General features: G+C 42.6%; 1 protein-coding gene across 1 annotated transcript in view; it reads right to left on the bottom strand.

Annotated features, from left to right (window-relative positions):
- LOC123762450 (uncharacterized) overlaps positions 1 to 23,313 on the bottom strand; it is a 234,445-nt gene that overhangs the window by 149,981 nt on the left and 61,151 nt on the right. The window contains exon 2 of the mRNA XM_069326780.1: positions 4,054 to 4,262. Coding sequence (XP_069182881.1) covers positions 4,054 to 4,242 — 189 coding nt within the window. The 5' untranslated portion in view covers positions 4,243 to 4,262. The remainder of the gene's footprint in view (positions 1 to 4,053; positions 4,263 to 23,313) is intronic.

Genomic DNA, 23,313 nt, shown 5'->3' with positions numbered 1-23,313 from the left:
GTGGATTGATTTTAAAATGACATTCAATAAGCAAATTCAATATCTAAAGGAGAGAGCAAAGTCACGAATGAATATAATGAGAGCAATCACAGGGCCCCGTCTAGGAGCGGGACACAGAGTGTTGAGAATGTTTTACATACACGCCGTTCGTTCCCTGGTTGATTATGCAGCACCTGCCTTACTCACTCTTTCTCCTGGTCAGTGGGCGAACGTTGAGGTTCTTCAAAATGATGCATTGCGAATCATAACAGGTGCTCCCAGATGGACTAAAATACTGAACCTAAGACTCGAAACAAAGCTAACGTCGCTTGAAATAAGGGTAAAGGGGATTGCTGCGTGCATGCTGACCAAGATATTGACTAGACCTAGAATCAGTTCACTTAAAGATATAATCACTGGAGCACTTACTCTGGACAGAAGAGCCTCCAATGGCAACAGGTGGACCCATTGTGCGATAAACACCATCGATACGTTCGATATGGCAAACACAGTCACTGAGAGGGGTGTCGACGACATACATGCAGACTTTGTTATACAAGCCCCTTGGGAATCTCTGCCAGCGGACTTTAAGATTATGGCTCTTGAAGGAAAGAAGAACCAGACACATCCTCATCTGCTACGTAACATTGCACAGATGCATATAGAAGCGAACATGGCATCCGACAGCTTCACTTACTTCACGGATGGGTCAGTAGACCAGCAGGGACATGAAACCGGAGCTGCAGTTAAAGCAGGAAACTCTGTATATAGTTGGAGGCTCTCAAATGGGTGTTCGACTTTACAAACAGAGTTGCTAGCCATTCAAAAGGCTTTGGAACATGCTCTTGCTGAACACCGACAACATGTTATCATCCATACAGATTCGAGAACCGCCATTGAAACCTTGCAACACGAACACATATGTGATAACATCCATCTGATCACAAATGTCTTGTCATTCATGCACACACTCAAACGACAAGGCCGACGGGTACTTATCAACTGGGTGCCAAGTCTTGTGGGACTAATAGGAAATGACATTGCAGACGAAGCTGCAAAACTTGCTACTAAGAGGGGAAATGTAGACATTTACATACCACAGAGTCTATCCCAGATGAAGAAAGTAATTCGAAACAGAGCAATGCGAATGTTGTACAGTGACCACACCACAGCAGTTGCAACATCAGGATCTGCGGGTTGGTACAAGAATTCAACCAACTACGAACCACTTAGTTTGATGAAAGGGGGCAGTAGAACAACAGAAGTGCACTTACATCGCATCAGGCTTGGATACCCATGTGCATGGGCTTACAGGTTCCGGAAGATGAGAGGAAATGTCAACACTGTGGAGGATTGCCCGACAGACCGCTGGACCATTATCTAACACAGTGCACAGTTACAACCCCGTTCAGATTTCACCTTAGATTCAACAGAGCAGAGGAAGTTGTTAAACACATATGGCAAAATCTTACTGACGCGACCATACGAGTCATGAATACTCTCTTCCGCCCAAGTAAACCAGAAACAAGCATCACTTAGTGGGCCAGCCAGAGGCTTAGGGCCCGCGCAGGATTATGCCTGCTAAAATGAAAAAAAAAAAAAAAAAAATTATACATTCGAAAAGAACGGTATGGTAAAGAACACACACAGTTCCAACACAATGTCACAAAAAATAATTCCCCAAAAAAATATAATTTATAGAAATCTATGGAAATCAAATTTATCAATGCAATCGGAAAAAATTAAATGGAATTCGTGACATATTTGGTATAACGTGCATGTTGCCATTATGTGCAACAGATGGCGCTGTTTTTCAAAAACGCATGTTTTTACCTGTCTCAGGGGTGGCATCTATATAGCAGGCACATAAAAAGACGCGCCTATTCGAATGCAACGTTGTGTCAATATTTCAAAGCAATTAGTGAAGAACTTTTGGAGATTACAGCCTGTGTAGCCCTCACGTCCATCAGATGGCGCTGTTTAAAAAAAAAATCATGTTTTTTCTTGTCACAGGTGAGGCATGTATATAGTAGATATAGAAAAAGACGCGCCTATTCGAATGCAACGTTGTGTCAAAATTTCAAAGCAATCGATTAAGAACTTTCGGAGATTAGCGATTTTGAACAAACGAACATTTCCATTTTTATTTATATAGATGTTATTTCATTCTGGTGCAATAATATTTCTAGCTGCCTGTTTTTCATTTATTTGTTTGTATGTTCCTTTGTTACCCTTACTTAAAGTATATTGCTTTGCATATTAAGCGGTTTACTTTTGTATCCCTAGACAATTGTAGTTAGTAAGCATTTATTTCTATTTTACAACTGCAAAACCAGAGGAACCATACCCAGAGGTCAAGAGTTATCTTGAGATCTTGAGATGATTTCGGGGCTTTAGTGTTCCCGCGGCCCGGTCCTCGACCAGGCCTCCACCCCCAGGAAGCAGCCCGTAACAGCTGACTAACACCCAGGTACCTATTTACTGCTAGGTAACAGGGGCATTCAGGGTGAAAGAAACTTTGCCCATTTGTTTCTGCCTCGTGCGGGAATTGAACCCGCGCCACAGAATTATGAGTCCTGCGCGCTATCCACCAGGCTACGAGGCCCCTTTTAAACAGTGATCAACACTGTTGGACATAACAGTGATCAACATTCAGGCACAGCTAGGTAAGGATAGGTTAGGTTAAGTTAGTTTAGGAATCAACACTCACACACAGTTTGGATAGGTTAGGTATCAACAAACACACACACAGTAAGCTAGGTTAGGTATCAACACACACACACACACACAGTAAGTTAGGTTAAATATCAACATACAAACAGCTAAGTTAGGTTAGGTATCAACACTCACACAGATAAGTTAGATTAGGTATCAACACACACACACAACTAAGTTAGGTTAGGTATCAACTTTCACACAGCTTGGTATCAACACACACACAGCTTCGTTAGGTATCAACAAACACGCAGCTTCGTTAGGTTAGGTATCAACATACAAAGAGCTAAGTTAGGTTAAATATCAACATACAAACAGGTAAGTTAGGTTAGGTATCAACACTCACGCAGCTAGGTTAGGTTAGGTATCAACACTCATGCAGCTAAGTTAGGTTAGGTATCAACACTCACGCAGCTAGGTTAGGTTAGGTATCAACACTCACGCAGCTAGGTTAGGTATCAACACTCACGCAGCTAAGTTAGGTTAGGTGTCAACACTCAAGCAGCTAAGTTAGGTTAGGTATCAACACTCACACAGCTAGGTTAGGTATCAACACTCACGCAGCTAGGTTAGGTTAGGTATCAACACTCACGCAGCTAGGTTAGGTATCAACACTCACGCAGCTAAGTTAGGTTAGGTATCAACACTCGCGCAGCTAGGTTAGGTATCAACACTCATGCAGCTAGGTTAGGTTAGGTATCAACACTCACGCAGCTAAGTTAGGTTAGGTATCAACACTCACGCAGCTAGGTTAGGTTAGGTATCAACACTCACGCAGCTAGGTTAGGTATCAACACTCACGCAGCTAGGTTAGGTTAGGTATCAACACTCACGCAGCTAAGTTAGGTTAGGTATCAACACTCCCGCAGCTAAGTTAGGTTAGGTATCAACACTCACACAGCTAAGTTAGGTTAGGTATCAACACACACGCAGCTAGGTTAGGTTAGGTATCAACACTCACACAGCTAGGTTAGGTTAGGTATCAACACACACGCAGCTAGGTTAGGTTAGGTATCAACACACACGCAGCTAAGTTAGGTTAGGTATCAACACTCACGCAGCTAAGTTAGGTTAGGTATCAACACTCACACAGCTAGGTTAGGTTAGGTATCAACACTCACACAAGTGCATTAAACAAACAAATCAATCAGCAACACTAATACTGAGATACCTCAACAATCTCTGTTTAAATCAATATATTAGGACCAATTTTCACCATAAAGTAGACTTGTCACTTTATACAGTGCTAGAGCAACACAAGTGTTCCCTGCTCGCCTGAACCTCAGCAACAACACCCCAGGAGCACAATGCTCTCGGGTGACGATGGTGACAGAGCACTTAAGAGACCACGAGACTTACGTTTGTAGTGAGGCTGCTTGACACGTTCGTTGTTGATGGGTGGCGAGGTAGAGGTTGTTGTAGGGGAGGTAGTGGTTGGTGTAGGGGAGGGCTGAAGTGTGTGATGTAGCAGTAGGCGACCAGCAGGAGAACCACGGCCATACACGCTACTCTCATGTGTTTCCTCTCCACAACACCATATTGAAGCATCTTGTTTCTAGTGACCTCCTCTGTTGCAAATATAATGAAAATATATACATTGTGTATTAGAGTATTCCTGCACTGTGGTATTTGTCTAAATTTACCTTGGAAAATATTTTCGTATTAAACGATATAATTATCAAATCCCTGATTGAGGCAACTTCTGGGTGAGAAATTCCTTTAACAACAAATATGCCCAGAATATCATTATATAAACTTAGTTGGCTCTTCTATTTTCCTCTTCTGATTAAATTGCTTCAGCTGCTGAGGTTATTGTCACCGGATATTATCAATATGTGTTTGTTGTGACCCAGCTTATGGTCACCATCATGAGGCTAATGGGTTATAGATTATTTATAACCTATAACAAGTACCGTTGCTCTCGCGTATTGCAAACAACCGAAACGTAAATGTATTAATGTATCTTGTATTAAATTAAAAGTTAGAGTTTGTACTAAATACTTAATAATGTATAAATTACTTTCAAAGTGGGCATTTATATAATATATGGAGAAAGTAACGAGTATGTCTGAGATGTCACATAATGGTTCCTTTAGTATGGAAACAATTTCAATTGACTTATAGATGCATAAAATTACCCAGCAAACAAATCGTTTCTCTGCCACCTTAATTTGCTTATAGAGAGGTAAAACTGTAACTATTTGTAAAAAGTCGTCTTTTTAACATTGAAAATACATCAATATCAAACAAAATCTTGGTGTTTTGGGGGCGACAAATTTACAGACAACAGTTTTTGACTTTTAATGCTATTTTTTACATTCAGTACAATTATTTAGTGTATGTGTGGGTATATGTGTGCATGTGTTTGGTATGTATGTATGTGTTTGGTGTATGTGTGTGTACTCACCTCCGGTTCCTCATGGGGGGTGGTTCCCCCTGCTGAGGTTCGTGGTGAGCGGGGTGGCCTGGTGGTGGTGTTGAAAAAGGCTGCTCGCTAGGGGGGTTCTGTAACCCCTTCCTCGTTCCCCGTTTCATCGGCTGCGGTCTCGACACCTCTTCCATCTCCGGCCATCTCTTCTGTGTCTCCTGCGGTCTCGGTGGAGGTGTTACCATCTTGTCGATTGTCCCCTGCTCCTGTGCGTAAGCGACGCGGCCGTCTCGGCAGCTCTCGTACGCTTCTTCGGTGTCGTCTGCTACCTTGAAGGACGTGGTTTGCGCTCCTCAGCCTCGTTATGCGACTTGCGCCGGTGAGCTTAAGGAGTGGCTTTTCCGCTTGATCTGAAGATTCCCGAGTTTATGAAGGGGCCCACGGCGGCTGGGGGATCGTCCCCTTACCGACAGGGAATATTTGATTTGGGAGGCCTTCAAGCGAAAGTATCCTTGGGCTTCGGAGACGTATGGTTCTGTCTCTGAGAAATGTATTCCTCACTCATGATTCCTTTGTGTATTGTGGGTTGTTTCCATTTGTGTGCATGGTTGTGGGGTGCGGGTCGGGTGTGTTTGAGTGGGTTATCTTGAGGTTATCTCGAGATGATTTCGGGGCTTTTTTAGTGTCCCCGCGGCCCGGTCCTCGACCAGGCCTCCACCCCCAGGAAGCAGCCCGTGACAGCTGACTAACACCCAGGTACCTATTTTACTGCTAGGTACCAGGGGCATAGGGTGAAAGAAACTCTGCCCATTGTTTCTCGCCGGCGCCCGGAATCGAACCAGGGACCACAGGATCACAAGTCCAGCGTGCTGTCCGCTCGGCCGACCAGCTCCCTCTACCGGGTTGGGCGGGTTTGTTTCTCGTTTCCTGCGTGCTCCGGTTTGTGGTTGTGGGTTTATTTGTGTGGCTTGTGTGTGTGTGTGTCCGGTTCCTGGGTCCGGGGTTTGGTTCGTGTGTGTGTCTGGTTGTGGATGTCGTGTTCTTATGTTATGCTTTGTGGTTCTATGTTTTTATGATGATGTTTGTGCGTTTGTTTGTGTAGTGTTGAGTGCCCTTCAGGCTGTTGGCGTGACCCGGTCTGGGTTTATGCTTTTTGGCGTGTTTTGCCATTGTGCTTTTCTTTTTGTTTGTTGTATTACTTGTATTCCTTTCTTGTTATTATTATTATTATTTTCGTTTTGTGTTGGTGCCTCTCCGTGTGTGTTCGTGGAGCTGGTAGCCTTGTTCTGTATATTTAATGTTTTGGTGTGTTATTTCTGTATTGTATTCCACTATGTTTAACTTAATTGTTGTATTTTGTTTGTAATTATTGTTGTTTTGTGGTCGGCCTTTCCGGCCGGCATTTTTTGTGTTTAGTACATTTGTTCCTTTATGTTTTTGCACGTTTGTGCTTTGTCATTTTGTTCTGTTCTATGTTGTATTTGTTTACTTTTATTGTACTTATAAGCATGCTTGCAAGTAAAAAAAAAAAAAAAAAAAAAAATGAACACGGGTGTACCCCCTGAAGACGCAACATTGCAATCAAAATTATTCGCAGCACCCTGTGATGCAAATGATATAATCACAACATCCAAAAAAGTCCTGCAGAGTGAGATCTAAATAACTAGCTGGGTTAACACAACACTGGTAACCCCCTGTCAATTCTATTTTAACTCTTCATCTCACAGACGACAAACTAATGATTAATCCATTACTCTGCTACTTAGTGATGAATTACGCTAACACAATCCTTTGTAGCACTCTGCAATTAAGTAACAATGCAATGAAACTAGCAGCCCGCTGCAATTACTTTACGTTACACTGCAACCAAGCAAGGCACGGTAGGTTCATGAGACACTTCTCTGGAACTCCAAGTTACTTTAACTCTCGGCACCTGAATCGATAATCAAGCAAATGTTTTTATAATCAAGAAAATCAGTTACACTAATCGACTCTCTGATAATTACATTAATTGACTGTCTACACCAGTCAGTAATAATTAGTTTACGTTTACTCTATTTTACTTTCCTCCTTTTTCTCATTCTTTGTCACTCATTCTGAACTTTCCCTTTCACCTGACCAATCATCCTCACTCCTTCCATCCACCCCTCTACCTCCCTCACCCTATACTCTTTTCAAATTCGTTAACTCGTATAAAATTTTCAATACGGTACATAATTACGTAAGTGTAGTTACAAGTTGAGAACTTCACTCGTGGTGTCCCATTACTTTTTGTCGTGTAATGGTTTGAGACTGCTGACGGTTTTGGCCATCACCTTCTCACTTAGCCTTTTCCAACTGCCTTCTCTTTTTGCAAAAGAAAACTGTCTAATATTTTTTTGGCCACCTTGTTCTTGAAGATACTTGTTTCAGAAATTCTTCTTTGTCAATTTGGTTGATTGCTGTTAGTATTTTGTAAGTGGTGATCATATCAACTCTTATGTTCTGTCTTCTAATTTTAGCATGTTTAACGCCTCTAGTCTCTCCTTGTAACTCTTGTTTTTTAGTTTCATAAGGTATTTTGTAGCTTGCCGTTGTACCTTTTCCAGTTTACTAATCTGCTTCTTGATATATGGGCACCATACAACTACTGCATATTCCAATTTTGGTCTCACAAAAGTCATGAACAGTTCCTTCATTATTTCACCGTCCATGTAATTATAAGCATGTCTGAAGTTGAAAAGCGATGCATACACTCCTCTCACAATGTTCTTTACGTATTTCTCTGGTGACAATTTACAATCCAAAACTACCCGTAGATCTCATTTTTTATTTTAATTCTTTAATTCCTTCCCACATAATTCGTAAGTTGTGTGTGGTCTATTTTCTCCGATTCCACATTCCATAACATAATAAAACATTTATTCACATTGAATTCCATTTATCACTTGATGCATCAAGCACTTATTTTATCTTGATCAATTTGGACGGCATGACAATCGTCCGCATCTCCTTTCTTCCACAGTATCTTAACATCATTCGCAAACATGTTCATATAATTCTGTATTCTTTCTGGAAGATCGTTTATCTAGATGATGAAGATTACTGGTTCAAGAACTGAACCTTGTGGTACTCCACTAGTAACACTCCTCTAGTCAGATACTTTGTCTCTGAATTACCGCCCTCATCTGTCTGTCAGTTAGAAATTTTTCATTCATGTCAGAAGTTTTCCTTATGGGAAACTTTCCACAGCATATATAAATTATTTAACACAACATGCAATAAGAAATTACTGATGTTTTTGGGTTAATCAAATCATAAATTTAATTAAATAAGTTAGTCCTAAAGGGATGTGACCTAACGATTGTCATTTGAAGACGAATAACAGTAAATGTTTGCCACGTCACCAAAAAATCATTTCACAACCAAATCTGGACTCCTGGTTCAACCTTGACAAACAATGAAGTGTGTTGACAGGTAAATAATTTAGGGCGTTGACAATGAAGTGTGTTGACAACGAGTGGACGTCTGGACGCCTCTGGACGAACCGATGGCTCTTGGGAGTCACCAGATCACGTTTGGTTTTTCAATTTTGGATTTGAACCTGCCGTTTGACATTTCTCTTCAACGGTCCAGTTATACGACGCCTGGCGCACATATCGCCTTGGGTCACTGGGTTGTTAATAGATTTATTCACGTGTTCTGGCTGGTTCTCCCGGCGGGGTGATGGTGTCCGGCGCCGGCTTGGCCGAGAAGTACCGGCAGTTGGTGGGTCTTGGTGGGCTCCTGGTGTGCCCTCAGTCGTGGTGGGCGGCCGGCGTCTGCTCTGCCAGAGGGCACTGGGTGACTTTTGCGTTTTAGTTGAAGGCCAAATTTTTGGTTTTTCTACACAGGGTTCTCTGTGTGGGGCGGGGCCAGTGCTTGTCACTCTGAGGGTCTCCTAGGGTGTTACGGACCCGAGCCCAGCGTCCGAGCACGGAGCAGTGACGACCGCGCCATCTGTGGGTCAGCTCCCGAAACCCCCTCCAAATGGACGACGCCACCTAGTGAGGATGAGATATACTGGCCTCAAGGGTTAGTTTCCTGTCCTGATCAGCTCATAACACAGCCGCTGCTGACCTCTGGTGAGGTGGAGCTTAGACAGCAACGCCATCTATGGAGTGGATACGTCGGGCGTTTGTGCCTAAGCCTGTAAGTGAGGTGCCCTAGAGTGTCCCTATTACTGATGATGTGTCTGATTACAGAGTCGACCTGGGACTACTGTAATGGAAGTTGGATCAGTCCACCCAAGGCAGCCTTCTTGTCTCCAAGTATTTGCTGCAGCAGCTGTGAGTCCCCCCCCCCCGGATGAACACTGGTGTGTTAGCCTGCCTGTGACGTGGCAGCTGAGGGATTGTCGTACCCGGGACTGACTGGTGTAGACGCTTAACCACTGGGGTGTTGTAATGAGGAAAGTGACCTGTGGGATCACACGAGGCTCCTGACTAGGGCTCGCGACCTTAGTATCGATCATGGAGTGGCCTAACCAGCGTTGCTGATTGGAACCTGCCAGCTACAGGCTGGATTTGTGGTTGAAGGCCTCCACGACGGTGCCCCCAGTGGAACTGTGATTTGGCTGGCCTGTGGCCAGGGTAGACTCAAGAGAATCGAAGGATTCGTCGTGAGGCCACAAGAGGACCAAGAGCTTAGCATCGTTGAGCACCGCGAACGTCCAGAGTCTTCAGAGGAAGACTACATCGTGTATTATAGTGTTTATTCCTCCCCCTGTGTAACCTTTTATATATTATTTATGGTGACGGTAATAATTATATTATTAAGTTTTTGCCTTTATTTCCCTTCCCCTTTAATTTACTTGCGTTACGGATCACATCCCTTGAAAGCCACTACTAGCTTGGGGCCGAATACCCAAACTCTACTTACATCAGAGAAAGAACCCGATTGCGACCCGAGAGGGCCGTAACATAATTGGCATCCCCAGCGGGATCCGACCCCTTGTCAAGTATGTTTGACAGGGGTGGTGAAGTGGCGTGATCCCTGTAAATAATTCCCCCTGTGTGTGACTATTAGGACGTTATACGTCCTGTGCGGTGCTCGGAGTGACTAAGTGCAATATTGTGCAGTGCGGTGCTCGCTGTGATTAAGTGCAATATTGTGTAGTGCGGTGCTCAGAGTGATTCAGTGCAATATTGTAGAGTGAAATGCTCGCTGTGATTAAGTGCAATATTGTGTAGTGCGGTGCCCGGTGTAATTACGTGCAATATTGGCAAGTGCAGTGTTTGGTGCGGTAAAGTGCAATATTGACGTAGAACAGTGCTCGGTGCGTTAAGTGCTAAAGTGAAGCGGTGTATTAAGTGCTAGTGTACCAAGTGACAATGGCAGAAAAATCGACCATCGACGATCTGGACGATGTTCAGGCTTTTCTGAACAGGGAGGACTGTCTTGCCAGATTGAAATATCTGGGCAAACAGGAACTCGTACTGGTGAGTGCCTACCTGGAGATCAAGATACGTGCCAGCGATTCCCGTGTGGAGATCTTGTCTAAGGTTCACCGGCATTTGAAGGCCGATGAGAAACAGGAAAGTGAGGCACAAGGTACAAAAGAAAGTGAGGAAGTAGCTTCCACTGAAAAGGAAGATAAGGGCAGTGACATTGACAGCGATGCAGGTGAGCTGAATATTAGCTTGCTAACAGCAAAAATGCGTGCCTTGGAAATAAATCGTTAGATAGAATGGAAGAAGTTAGAAATAGAACGAGAATTAAAAGATAAAGAAATGGAGATGAAAGATAAAGAATTGGCGATGAGGCGTTTAGAATTAGAAAGAGAAGAAAGAAGAGAAGAACGAGAAAGAGAAGAGAAACGAGAAAGAGAAGAGCGAGAAAGAGAAGAGAAACGAGAGAGAAGAGCGAGAAAGAGAAGAGAAACAGCGAGAGAGAGAAGAAAAAGAAAGACAGAGACAACATGAACTAGAAGTATTGCGGTTAGGTGGTGGGAGGCAAAGAATGGAAACAAGTATTTTCGATCCGGTGAGGAACATCAAAATGGTCCCAAAATTCAATGAGAAGGAAGTGTCGAAGTTCTTCGTGGCCTTCGAGAAAGTCGCTGCCTCTTTGGAGTGGCCAAGGGAGAATTCGGCCATCATGATACAGTCAGTCTTGACTGGGAAGGCCCAAATCGCCTACTCCACGTTGTCCCTTGACGACTCCGGCGATTATGACAAGGTGAAGAATGTCGTGCTCATGGCGTACCAATTGGTACCCGAGGCTTACAGGCAGAAGTTCAGGAACCTGAAAAAGACCTCAGAGCACACTTTCACCGAATTCGCCACTATCAAGGAGCGACTTTTCCAGGAATGGTGTGCCTCTCGGAAGGTGGAGACCAAAGAAGACCTCGAGCAGCTCATACTGTTAGAGGACTTCAAAGACTGTCTGTCTGGAGTTCTAAAGACGTACTTAGAGGAGCAGCAGGTGGAGACCTTGAATGCGGCAGCCACCATGGCTGAGGAATACATCCTGACGCACAGGCCTTCTGCTAAGTACGTCCCGAGGAATTACCCACGCCGGTTTGACAAACCTCGTCAGGAAGAAGAGAGACCAGTCCCACGAAGCGCTGGGAAGACGCCCCCAAGTAGCCCTCGAAGGACTAGTCCTAACAGTCCGAAACACCGGAGTCCGAGGAGGAATATGGTGTGCTGGACTTGTGGGCAGAAAGGGCATGTAGCTGCTATGTGCCGAGGCAGAAGAGGTAGCGGCCCACGTAGGGAGGTGATGTTAGTGAGCTGTGTGACACCACGAGAGGGAACCCCGTCCCTGATGACTAGTCAGGAAGAATCCAGATTGTTTTCCCCTCACACTTCAAGCGGGTATGTATCGAGTGGTCATACTGGTAGATCTGTTGTAGTGCTCAGAGATAGTGGAGCAGCCCAGTCCCTGATCGTGAGTAGCTCGTTACCCGAGGGAGTGAGTGTGGATAGGAGACAAAAAGTTGTCCTAGTCGGGTTTCCTAGGACGCAGTATGTCGCCCCCTTAGTGCCGGTACATCTCGACTTGCCTTACTTCAGCGGCACATGTGCGTTGGCAGTAGTCGATACCCTACCTATAGCTGGGATTGACGTGATACTAGCCAACGACTTGGTGACAGATTGGAGCAACAATCATCCCAAGGTCGCGGACGAGTCAGCCGGAACAGCAAGGTCCGAGGTAACGGCAGGCGTTGGTAATATCCAGGTACAGCCAGACCCGGAATTAAGTAATATGTTTAATTTGTCCTCTACCCGACAGATTGAGAACGTTCTAGCAGAGTCTCCTGATTCTTCTCCCAATAAGGAACATGAGGTTACGATGGCAGAAGCGACTGAGCGAGAAGAGAGGCCTCGTGTGCAAGTACCCACGGATACCAAAGAGTCTGGAGCGAAGGCGGATGTGTATTTGCGGTATGGCAAGGTACAGCGTTCATTGAACCGGCCAGAGATTCCCCAGACGTCGGAGGTATGTGTGAAGGTCCTAGTGCCCTCTTCGGTCCAAACTAGGCTAATGGATATAGCCGGTTATGGACATTACAGGCCCAGGAAGCTTATCCCTCAGTTGACCAAATGTTTCCTAGCGGTATTTGGTTTTGTTCTCGTATGTGTTCTCAGTAAGGACCAGTGGACGACCCGACGGACGATGGCTCCCTTGAACATCGTGAAAAGACCCCAGGGATTGGAGACGTGCACTGTGAGTAGTGCAGTCGAAGGAGGGACCTGGAAGGTGATGATAGATACAGGAGGTACGAGAGATGATATTATGAGTGACTATTTCCGACAGGTTGACACCCCCTGCATGACTGCTGAGCCTGGATTCAGAGTTATGCGGAACGTTGGTCGACCTGACGGTGGCAGAGCAGACACCATCTGCGGTATACAAGCAGCCCTGTTGGAACTAGGTGTGGGCCTAGTAAAGGAGTATGCTGTGAGTACTGATTTAACTCTCGCTGTCACTTTAAATTATCAGACCCCTGTATTCCAGGTTCCCGTCTCCCTGAAGGACCGGCGGACCGGTACTAGAAATACCGTCTGTGACCAGCCATCATCGGTGCCATGACACAGGGAAGTGTCGAGTCGCCCCAGATCGAGTCTATACCAATCCTTACTCGAGACACGTGAGATTATGTTCCTGCTTAACATCTCGGTGAGGGTGTGGAAAATTACGTCAGGCAGGTCATTGTCTTCCATCTTCAAGTTTCCTTTGTGCCAGGGTTTCTCCTTAGGACAGTTCTGTGAACAAGACAGCCTCATCACTCCAGTTTATAGTGTACGTGTGGAGTTGTATCCACGTACTAATTTGGTTTGTGTTTTTCTTTATAGAGACCCAAACCAAATTCTTTTTGTTGGGGAGGTGTTACGGACCCGAGCCCAGCGTCCGAGCATGGAGCAGTGACGACCGCGCCATCTGTGGGTCAGCTCCCGAAACCCCCTCCAAATGGACGAAGCCACCTAGTGAGGACGAGATATACTGGCCTGAAGGGCTAGTTTCCCGTCCTGATCAGTTCATAACACAGCCGCTGCTGACCTCTGGTGAGGTGGAGCTTAGACAGCCACGCCATCTATGGAGTGGATACGTTGGGCGTTTGTGTCTAAGCCTGTAAGTGAGGTGCCCTAGAGTGTCCCTATTACTGATGACGTGTCTGATTACAGAGTCGACCTGGGACTGCTGTAATGGAAGTTGGATCAGTCTACCCAAGGCAGCCTTCTTGTCTCCAAGTATTTGCTGCAGCAGCTGTGAGTCACCCCCCGGATAAACACTGTGGTGTTAGCCTGCCTGTGACGTGGCAGCTGAGGGATTGTCATACCCGGGACTGACTGGTGGAGACGCTTAACCACTGGGGTGTTGTAGTGAGGAGAGTGACCTGTGGGATCACACGAGGCTCCTGACTAGGGCTCGCGACCTTAGTATCGATCGTGGAGTGGCCTAACCAGCGTTGCTGATTGGAACCTGCCAGCTAGAGGCTGGATTTGTGGTTGAAGGCCTCCACGATGGTGCCCCCAGTGGAACTGTGATTTGGCTGGCCTGTGGCCAGGGTAAACTCAAGAGAATCGAAGGATTCGTCGTGAGGCCACAAGAGGACCAAGAGCTTAGCATCATTGAGCACCGCGAACGTCCAGAGTCTTCAGAGGAAGACTACGTCATGTATTATAGTGTTTATTCCTCCCCCTGTGTAACCTTTTATATTTTTTGTAACCTATTTATGGTGACGGTAATAATTATATTATTAAGTTTTTGCCTTTATTTCCCTTCCCCTTTAATTTACTTGCGTTAAGGATCACATCCCTTCAAAGCCACTACTAGCTTGGGGCCGGATACCCAAACTCTACTTACATCAGAGAAAGAACCCGATTGCGACCCGAGAGGGCCGTAACATAGGGCTCCAAAATCATCTGCCTGTCTGCGTTTCTTTGACGCGAGGCATAATAATTTCCAGTGATTGGTGTCACTCGTTTCGAGATTCGGCTTGGCGTTTCACCTTGCCGGGCTTCGCGATTAACCTTTTACAGGTACACCGGGGCTCATCGGATCCGACGATCGTCATCGCCCTTAAATCAACAACAACAACAACCAAATCTGATGACCTACTATAACCGTAACAGTTTCAGCCTAAGGAATGATTATATTAAAAAATGATTCTATAAATTAAATTAAATTATAAGTATTAAAATAATCTAAATAAAACCCCTATTTCCCGGAGTCAGTAATAAAAAAAATTTGGGACGGAACTCCCTGCCCGCAGCGGAGGTGTACTGGCTATACTGAAATCAAGCACAGAATAAACGTGTTGGCTGCTATCTCACAAATAGGTAACTTTTACGTTGGTGCAGGTATTCAACAGCCACATTACCACACTTCAAATCCATGGATAAGTATCTTTCCGGTAATATAAGTTTAATATGTTTTGAGGTCTTAGCATAGTTAAATTATCATACGTGATATATGACAGATAAATTATCATCGGTTACAATTCAAAACAACACAGTAACAATCGTGAGTGTCACTTTACCTAATACCTCATAACCTCAATTTTCAACAAATAATCACAACTTGCATCTTATAAAAATTATTGCATACGTTTAATTAGTGATGTTGCCAACACAATGAAGAGTTGCCAGGTAAACCATGTAGGGCGTTGACAGGTAAACAATGAAGTGTGTTGACAGGTAAACCATGTAGTGTGTTGACAAGTAAACAATGAAGTGTGTTGACAGGTAAACAATTAAGTGAGTTGGCAGGTAAACCATGTAGGGCGTTGACAGGTAAACAATGAAGTGTGTTGACAGGTAAACAATGAAGTGTGTTGACAGATAAACAATGAAGTGTGTTGACAGGTAAACCATGTAGGGCGTTGACAGGTAAACAATGAAGTGTGTTGACAGGTAAACCATGTAGGGCGTTGACAGGTAAACAATGAAGTGTGTTGACAGGTAAACAATGAAGTGTGTTGACAGGTAAACAATGAAATGTGTGTTGACAGGTAAACCATGTAGGGCGTTGACAGGTAAACAATGAAGTGTGTTGACAGGTAAACCATGTAGGACGTTGACAGGTAAACAATAAAGTGTGTTAACAGGTAAACAATGAAGTGTGTTGACAGGTAAACAATGAAGTGTGTTGACAGGTAAACCATGTAGTGTGTTAACAAGTAAACAATAAAGTGTGTTGACAGGTAAACAATGAAGTGTGTTGACAGGTAAACAATGAAGGATGTTGACAGGTAAACAATGAAGTGTGTTGACAGGTAAACAATGAAGTGTGATGACAGGTAAACATTGCAGTGTGTTGTCAGGTAAACCATGTAGGGCGTTGACAGGTAAATAGTGAAGGGTGTTGATAGGTAAACAATGCAGTATGTTGGCAGGTAAACCATGAAGGGCGTTGACAGGTAAACAATGAAGTGTGTTGGCAGGTAAACCATGAAGGGCGTTGACAGGTAAACAATGAAGCGTGTTGACAGGTAAACAATGAAGTGTGTTGGCAGGTAAACAATGAAGTGTGTTTAAAGGTAAACAATGAAGTGTGTTGACAGGTAAACAATGAAGTGTGTTGACAGGTAAACAATGAAGTGTGTTGACAGGTAAACAATGAAGTGTGTTGACAGGTAAACAATGAAGTGTGTTGACAGGTAAACAATGAAGTGTGTTGACAGGTAAACAATGAAGTGTGTTGACAGGTAAACAATGAAGAGTGTTGACAGGTAAACAATGAAGTGTGTTGACAGGTAAACAATGCAGTGTGTTGACAGGTAAACAATAATGTTGACAGGTAAACAATGAAGTGTGTTGACAGGTAAACAATAATGTTGACAGGTAAACAATGAAGTGTGTTGACAGGTAAACAATGAAGTGTGTTGACAGGTAAAGCATGTAGTGTGTTAACAAGTAAACAATAAAGTGTGTTGACAGGTAAACAATGAAGTGTGTTGACAGGTAAACAATGAAGGATGTTGACAGGTAAACAATGAAGTGTGTTGACAGGTAAACAATGAAGTGTGATGACAGGTAAACATTGCAGTGTGTTGTCAGGTAAACCATGTAGGGCGTTGACAGGTAAATAGTGAAGGGTGTTGATAGGTAAACAATGCAGTATGTTGGCAGGTAAACCATGAAGGGCGTTGACAGGTAAACAATGAAGCGTGTTGACAGGTAAACAATGAAGTGTGTTGGCAGGTAAACAATGAAGTGTGTTTAAAGGTAAGCAATGAAGTGTGTTGACAGGTAAACAATGAAGTGTGTTGACAGGTAAACAATGAAGTGTGTTGACAGGTAAACAATGAAGTGTGTTGACAGGTAAACAATGAAGTGTGTTGACAGGTAAACAATGAAGTGTGTTGACAGGTAAACAATGAAGTGTGTTGACAGGTAAACAATAAAATGTATTGACAGATAAACAATGAAGTGTGTTGACAGGTAAATAATGAAGTGTGTTGACAGGTAAACCATGTAGGGCGTTGACAGGGAAACCAAGTAGGGCGTTGACAGGTAAACAATGAAGTGTGTTGACAGTTAAACAATGAAGTGTGTTGACAGGTAAACAATGAAGAGTGTTGACAGGTAAACAACGAAGTGTGGTGACAGGTAAACAATGAAGTGTGTTGACAGGTAAACAATGAAGTGTGTTGACAGGTAAACAATGAAGTGTGTTGACAGGTAAACAATGAAGTGTGATGACAGGTAAACATTGCAGTGTGTTGTCAGGTAAACCATGTAGGGCGTTGACAGGTAAATAGTGAAGGGTGTTGATAGGTAAACAATGCAGTGTGTTGGCAGGTGAACCATGTAGGGCGTTGACAGGTAAACAATGAAGCGTGTTGACAGGTAAACAATGAAGTGTGTTGGCAGGTAAACCATGTAAGGCATTGACAGGTAAACAATGAAGTGTGTTTAAAGGTAAACAATGAAGTGTGTTGACAGGTAAACAATGAAGTGTGTTGACAGGTAAACAATGAAGTGTGTTGACAGGTAAACAATGAAGTGTGTTGACAGGTAAACAATGAAGTGTGTTGACAGGTAAACAATGAAGAGTGTTGACAGGTAAACAATGAAGTGTGTTGACAGGTAAACAATGAAGTGTGTTGACAGGTAAAAAATGAAGTGTGTTGACAGGTAAACAATGCAGTGTGTTGACAGGTAAACAATAATGTTGACAGGTAAACAATGAAGTGTGTTGACAGGTAAACAATAATGTTGACAGGTAAACAATGAAGTGTGTTGACAGGTAAACAATGAAGTGTGTTGACAGGTAAACAATGAAGTGTGTTGACAGGTAAACAATGAAGTGTGTTGACAGGTAAACAATGAAGTGTGTTGACAGGTAAACAATAAAATATATTGACAGATAAACAATGAAGTGTGTTGACAGGTAAATAATGAAGTGTGTTGACAGGTAAACCATGTAGGGCGTTGACAGGTAAACAATGAAGTGTGTTGACAGGGAAACCAAGTAGGGCGTTGACAGGTAAACAATGAAGTGTGTTGACAGGTAAATAATGAACTGTGTTGCCAGGTAAACCATGTAGGGCATTGACAGGTAAACAATGAAGTGTGTTGACAGGTAAACCATGTAGTGTGTTGACAAGTAAACAATGAAGTGTTTTGACAGGTAAACCATGTAGTGTGTTGACAGGTAAACAATGAAGTGAGTTGGCAGGTAAACCATGTAGGGCGTTGACAGGTAAACAATGAAGTGTGTTGACAGGTAAACAATGAAGTGTGTTGACAGATAAACAATGAAGTGTGTTGACAGGTAAACCATGTAGGGCGTTGACAGGTAAACAATGAAGTGTGTTGACAGGTAAACCATGTAGGGCGTTGACAGGTAAACAATGAAGTGTGTTGGCAGGTGAACCATGTAGGGCGTTGACAGGTAAACAATGAAGTGTGTTTAAAGGTAAACAATGAAGTGTGTTGACAGGTAAACATTGCAGTGTGTTGTCAGGTAAACCATGTAGGGCATTGACAGGTAAATAGTGAAGGGTGTTGATAGGTAAACAATGCAGTGTGTTGGCAGGTGAACCATGTAGGGCGTTGACAGGTAAACAATGAAGCGTGTTGACAGGTAAACAATGAAGTGTGTTGGCAGGTAAACCATGTAAGGCATTGACAGGTAAACAATGAAGTGTGTTTAAAGGTAAACAATGAAGTGTGTTGACAGGTAAACAATGAAGTGTGTTGACAGGTAAACAATGAAGTGTGTTGACAGGTAAACAATGAAGTGTGTTGACAGGTAAACAATGAAGTGTGTTGACAGGTAAACAATGAAGAGTGTTGACAGGTAAACAATGAAGTGTGTTGACAGGTAAACAATGAAGTGTGTTGACAGGTAAAAAATGAAGTGTGTTGACAGGTAAACAATGCAGTGTGTTGACAGGTAAACAATAATGTTGACAGGTAAACAATGAAGTGTGTTGACAGGTAAACAATAATGTTGACAGGTAAACAATGAAGTGTGTTGACAGGTAAACAATGAAGTGTGTTGACAGGTAAACAATGAAGTGTGTTGACAGGTAAACAATGAAGTGTGTTGACAGGTAAACAATAAAATATATTGACAGATAAACAATGAAGTGTGTTGACAGGTAAATAATGAAGTGTGTTGACAGGTAAACCATGTAGGGCGTTGACAGGTAAACAATGAAGTGTGTTGACAGGGAAACCAAGTAGGGCGTTGACAGGTAAACAATGAAGTGTGTTGACAGGTAAATAATGAACTGTGTTGCCAGGTAAACCATGTAGGGCATTGACAGGTAAACAATGAAGTGTGTTGACAGGTAAACCATGTAGTGTGTTGACAAGTAAACAATGAAGTGTTTTGACAGGTAAACCATGTAGTGTGTTGACAGGTAAACAATGAAGTGAGTTGGCAGGTAAACCATGTAGGGCGTTGACAGGTAAACAATGAAGTGTGTTGACAGGTAAACAATGAAGTGTGTTGACAGATAAACAATGAAGTGTGTTGACAGGTAAACCATGTAGGGCGTTGACAGGTAAACAATGAAGTGTGTTGACAGGTAAACCATGTAGGGCGTTGACAGGTAAACAATGAAGTGTGTTGACAGGTAAACAATGAAGTGTGTTGACAGGTAAACAATGAAATGTGTGTTGACAGGTAAACCATGTAGGGCGTTGACAGGTAAACAATGAAGTGTGTTGGCAGGTAAACCATGTAGGACGTTGACAGGTAAACAATAAAGTGTGTTAACAGGTAAACAATGAAGTGTGTTGACAGGTAAACAATGAAGTGTGTTGACAGGTAAACCATGTAGTGTGTTGACAAGTAAACAATAAAGTGTGTTGACAGGTAAACAATGAAGTGTGTTGACAGGTAAACAATGAAGTGTGTTGACAGGTAAACAATGAAGTGTGTTGACAGGTAAACAATGAAGTGTGTTGACAGGTAAACAATGAAGAGTGTTGACAGGTAAACAATGAAGTGTGTTGACAGGTAAACAATGAAGTGTGTTGACAGGTAAACAATGCAGTGTGTTGACAGGTAAACAATAATGTTGACAGGTAAACAATGAAGTGTGTTGACAGGTAAACAATGCAGTGTTGACAGGTAAACAATAATGTTGACAGGTAAACAATGAAGTGTGTTGACAGGTAAACAATGAAGTGTGTTGACAGGTAAACAATGAAGTGTGTTGACAGGTAAACAATAAAATATATTGACAGATAAACAATGAAGTGCGTTGACAGGTAAATAATGAAGTGTGTTGACAGGTAAACCATGTAGGGCATTGACAGGGAAACCAAGTAGGGCGTTGACAGGTAAACAATGAAGTGTGTTGACAGGTAAACAATGAAGTGTGATGACAGGTAAACATTGCAGTGTGTTGTCAGGTAAACCATGTAGGGCATTGACAGGTAAATAGTGAAGGGTGTTGATAGGTAAACAATGCAGTGTGTTGGCAGGTGAACCATGTAGGGCGTTGACAGGTAAACAATGAAGCGTGTTGACAGGTAAACAATGAAGTGTGTTGGCAGGTAAACCATGTAAGGCATTGACAGGTAAACAATGAAGTGTGTTTAAAGGTAAACAATGAAGTGTGTTGACAGGTAAACAATGAAGTGTGTTGACAGGTAAACAATGAAGTGTGTTGACAGGTAAACAATGAAGTGTGTTGACAGGTAAACAATGAAGTGTGTTGACAGGTAAACAATGAAGAGTGTTGACAGGTAAACAATGAAGTGTGTTGACAGGTAAACAATGAAGTGTGTTGACAGGTAAAAAATGAAGTGTGTTGACAGGTAAACAATGCAGTGTGTTGACAGGTAAACAATAATGTTGACAGGTAAACAATGAAGTGTGTTGACAGGTAAACAATAATGTTGACAGGTAAACAATGAAGTGTGTTGACAGGTAAACAATGAAGTGTGTTGACAGGTAAACAATGAAGTGTGTTGACAAGTAAACAATGAAGTGTGTTGACAGGTAAACAATAAAATATATTGACAGATAAACAATGAAGTGTGTTGACAGGTAAATAATGAAGTGTGTTGACAGGTAAACCATGTAGGGCGTTGACAGGTAAACAATGAAGTGTGTTGACAGGGAAACCAAGTAGGGCGTTGACAGGTAAACAATGAAGTGTGTTGACAGGTAAATAATGAACTGTGTTGCCAGGTAAACCATGTAGGGCATTGACAGGTAAACAATGAAGTGTGTTGACAGGTAAACCATGTAGTGTGTTGACAAGTAAACAATGAAGTGTTTTGACAGGTAAACCATGTAGTGTGTTGACAGGTAAACAATGAAGTGAGTTGGCAGGTAAACCATGTAGGGCGTTGACAGGTAAACAATGAAGTGTGTTGACAGGTAAACAATGAAGTGTGTTGACAGATAAACAATGAAGTGTGTTGACAGGTAAACCATGTAGGGCGTTGACAGGTAAACAATGAAGTGTGTTGACAGGTAAACCATGTAGGGCGTTGACAGGTAAACAATGAAGTGTGTTGACAGGTAAACAATGAAGTGTGTTGACAGGTAAACAATGAAATGTGTGTTGACAGGTAAACCATGTAGGGCGTTGACAGGTAAACAATGAAGTGTGTTGGCAGGTAAACCATGTAGGACGTTGACAGGTAAACAATAAAGTGTGTTAACAGGTAAACAATGAAGTGTGTTGACAGGTAAACAATGAAGTGTGTTGACAGGTAAACCATGTAGTGTGTTGACAAGTAAACAATAAAGTGTGTTGACAGGTAAACAATGAAGTGTATTGACAGGTAAACAATGAAGGATGTTGACAGGTAAACAATGAAGTGTGTTGACAGGTAAACAATGAAGTGTGATGACAGGTAAACATTGCAGTGTGTTGTCAGGTAAACCATGTAGGGCGTTGACAGGTAAATAGTGAAGAGTGTTGATAGGTAAACAATGCAGTATGTTGGCAGGTAAACCATGAAGGGCGTTGACAGGTAAACAATGAAGCGTGTTGACAGGTAAACAATGAAGTGTGTTGGCAGGTAAACAATGAAGTGTGTTTAAAGGTAAACAATGAAGTGTGTTGACAGGTAAACAATGAAGTGTGTTGACAGGAAAACAATGAAGTGTGTTGACAGGTAAACAATGAAGTGTGTTGACAGGTAAACAATGAAGTGTGTTGACAGGTAAACAATGAAGTGTGTTGACAGGTAAACAATGAAGTGTGTTGACAGGTAAACAATGAAGAGTGTTGACAGGTAAACAATGAAGTGTGTTGACAGGTAAACAATGAAGTGTGTTGACAGGTAAACAATGCAGTGTGTTGACAGGTAAACAATGCAGTGTGTTGACAGGTAAACAATAATGTTGACAGGTAAACAATGCAGTGTGTTGACAGGTAAACAATAATGTTGACAGGTAAACAATGAAGTGTGTTGACAGGTAAACAATGAAGTGTGTTGACAGGTAAACAATGAAGTGTGTTGACAGGTAAACAATAAAATATATTGACAGATAAACAATGAAGTGCGTTGACAGGTAAATAATGAAGTGTGTTGACAGGTAAACCATGTAGGGCATTGACAGGGAAACCAAGTAGGGCGTTGACAGGTAAACAATGAAGTGTGTTGACAGGTAAACAATGAAGTGTGTTGACAGGTAAACAATGAAGTGTGTTGACAGGTAAACAATGAAGAGTGTTGACAGGTAAACAATGAAGTGTGTTGACAGGTAAACAATGCAGTGTGTTGACAGGTAAACAATAATGTTGACAGGTAAACAATAATGTTGACAGGTAAACAATGAAGTGTGTTGACAGGTAAACAATAATGTTGACAGGTAAACAATGAAGTGTGTTGACAGGTAAACAATGAAGTGTGTTTACAGGTAAACAATGAAGTGTGTTGACAGGTAAACAATGAAGTGTGTTGACAGGTAAACAATGAAGTGTGTTGACAGGTAAACAATAAAATATATTGACAGATAAACAATGAAGTGTGTTGACAGGTAAATAATGAAGTGTGTTGACAGGTAAACCATGTAGGGCGTTGACAGGGAAACCAAGTAGGGCGTTGACAGGTAAGCAATGAAGTGTGTTGACAGTTAAACAATGAAGTGTGTTGACAGGTAAACAATGAAGAGTGTTGACAGGTAAACAATGAAGTGTCTTGACAGGTAAACAATGAAGTGTGTTGACAGGTAAAGAATGAAGAGTGTTGACAGGTAAACAATGAAGTGTGTTGACAGGTAAACAATGAAGTGTGTTGAGAGGTAAACAATGAAGTGTGTTGACAGGTAAACAATGAAGTGTGTTGACAGGTAAA

Source organism: Procambarus clarkii, chromosome 2, assembly GCF_040958095.1.
Source record: "Procambarus clarkii isolate CNS0578487 chromosome 2, FALCON_Pclarkii_2.0, whole genome shotgun sequence".
In the NCBI taxonomy this organism is placed as follows: Eukaryota; Metazoa; Arthropoda; class Malacostraca; order Decapoda; family Cambaridae; genus Procambarus; species Procambarus clarkii.
Note: the sequence above shows the minus strand (reverse complement) of the source record. Positions and strands in the feature narration are given on the sequence as shown.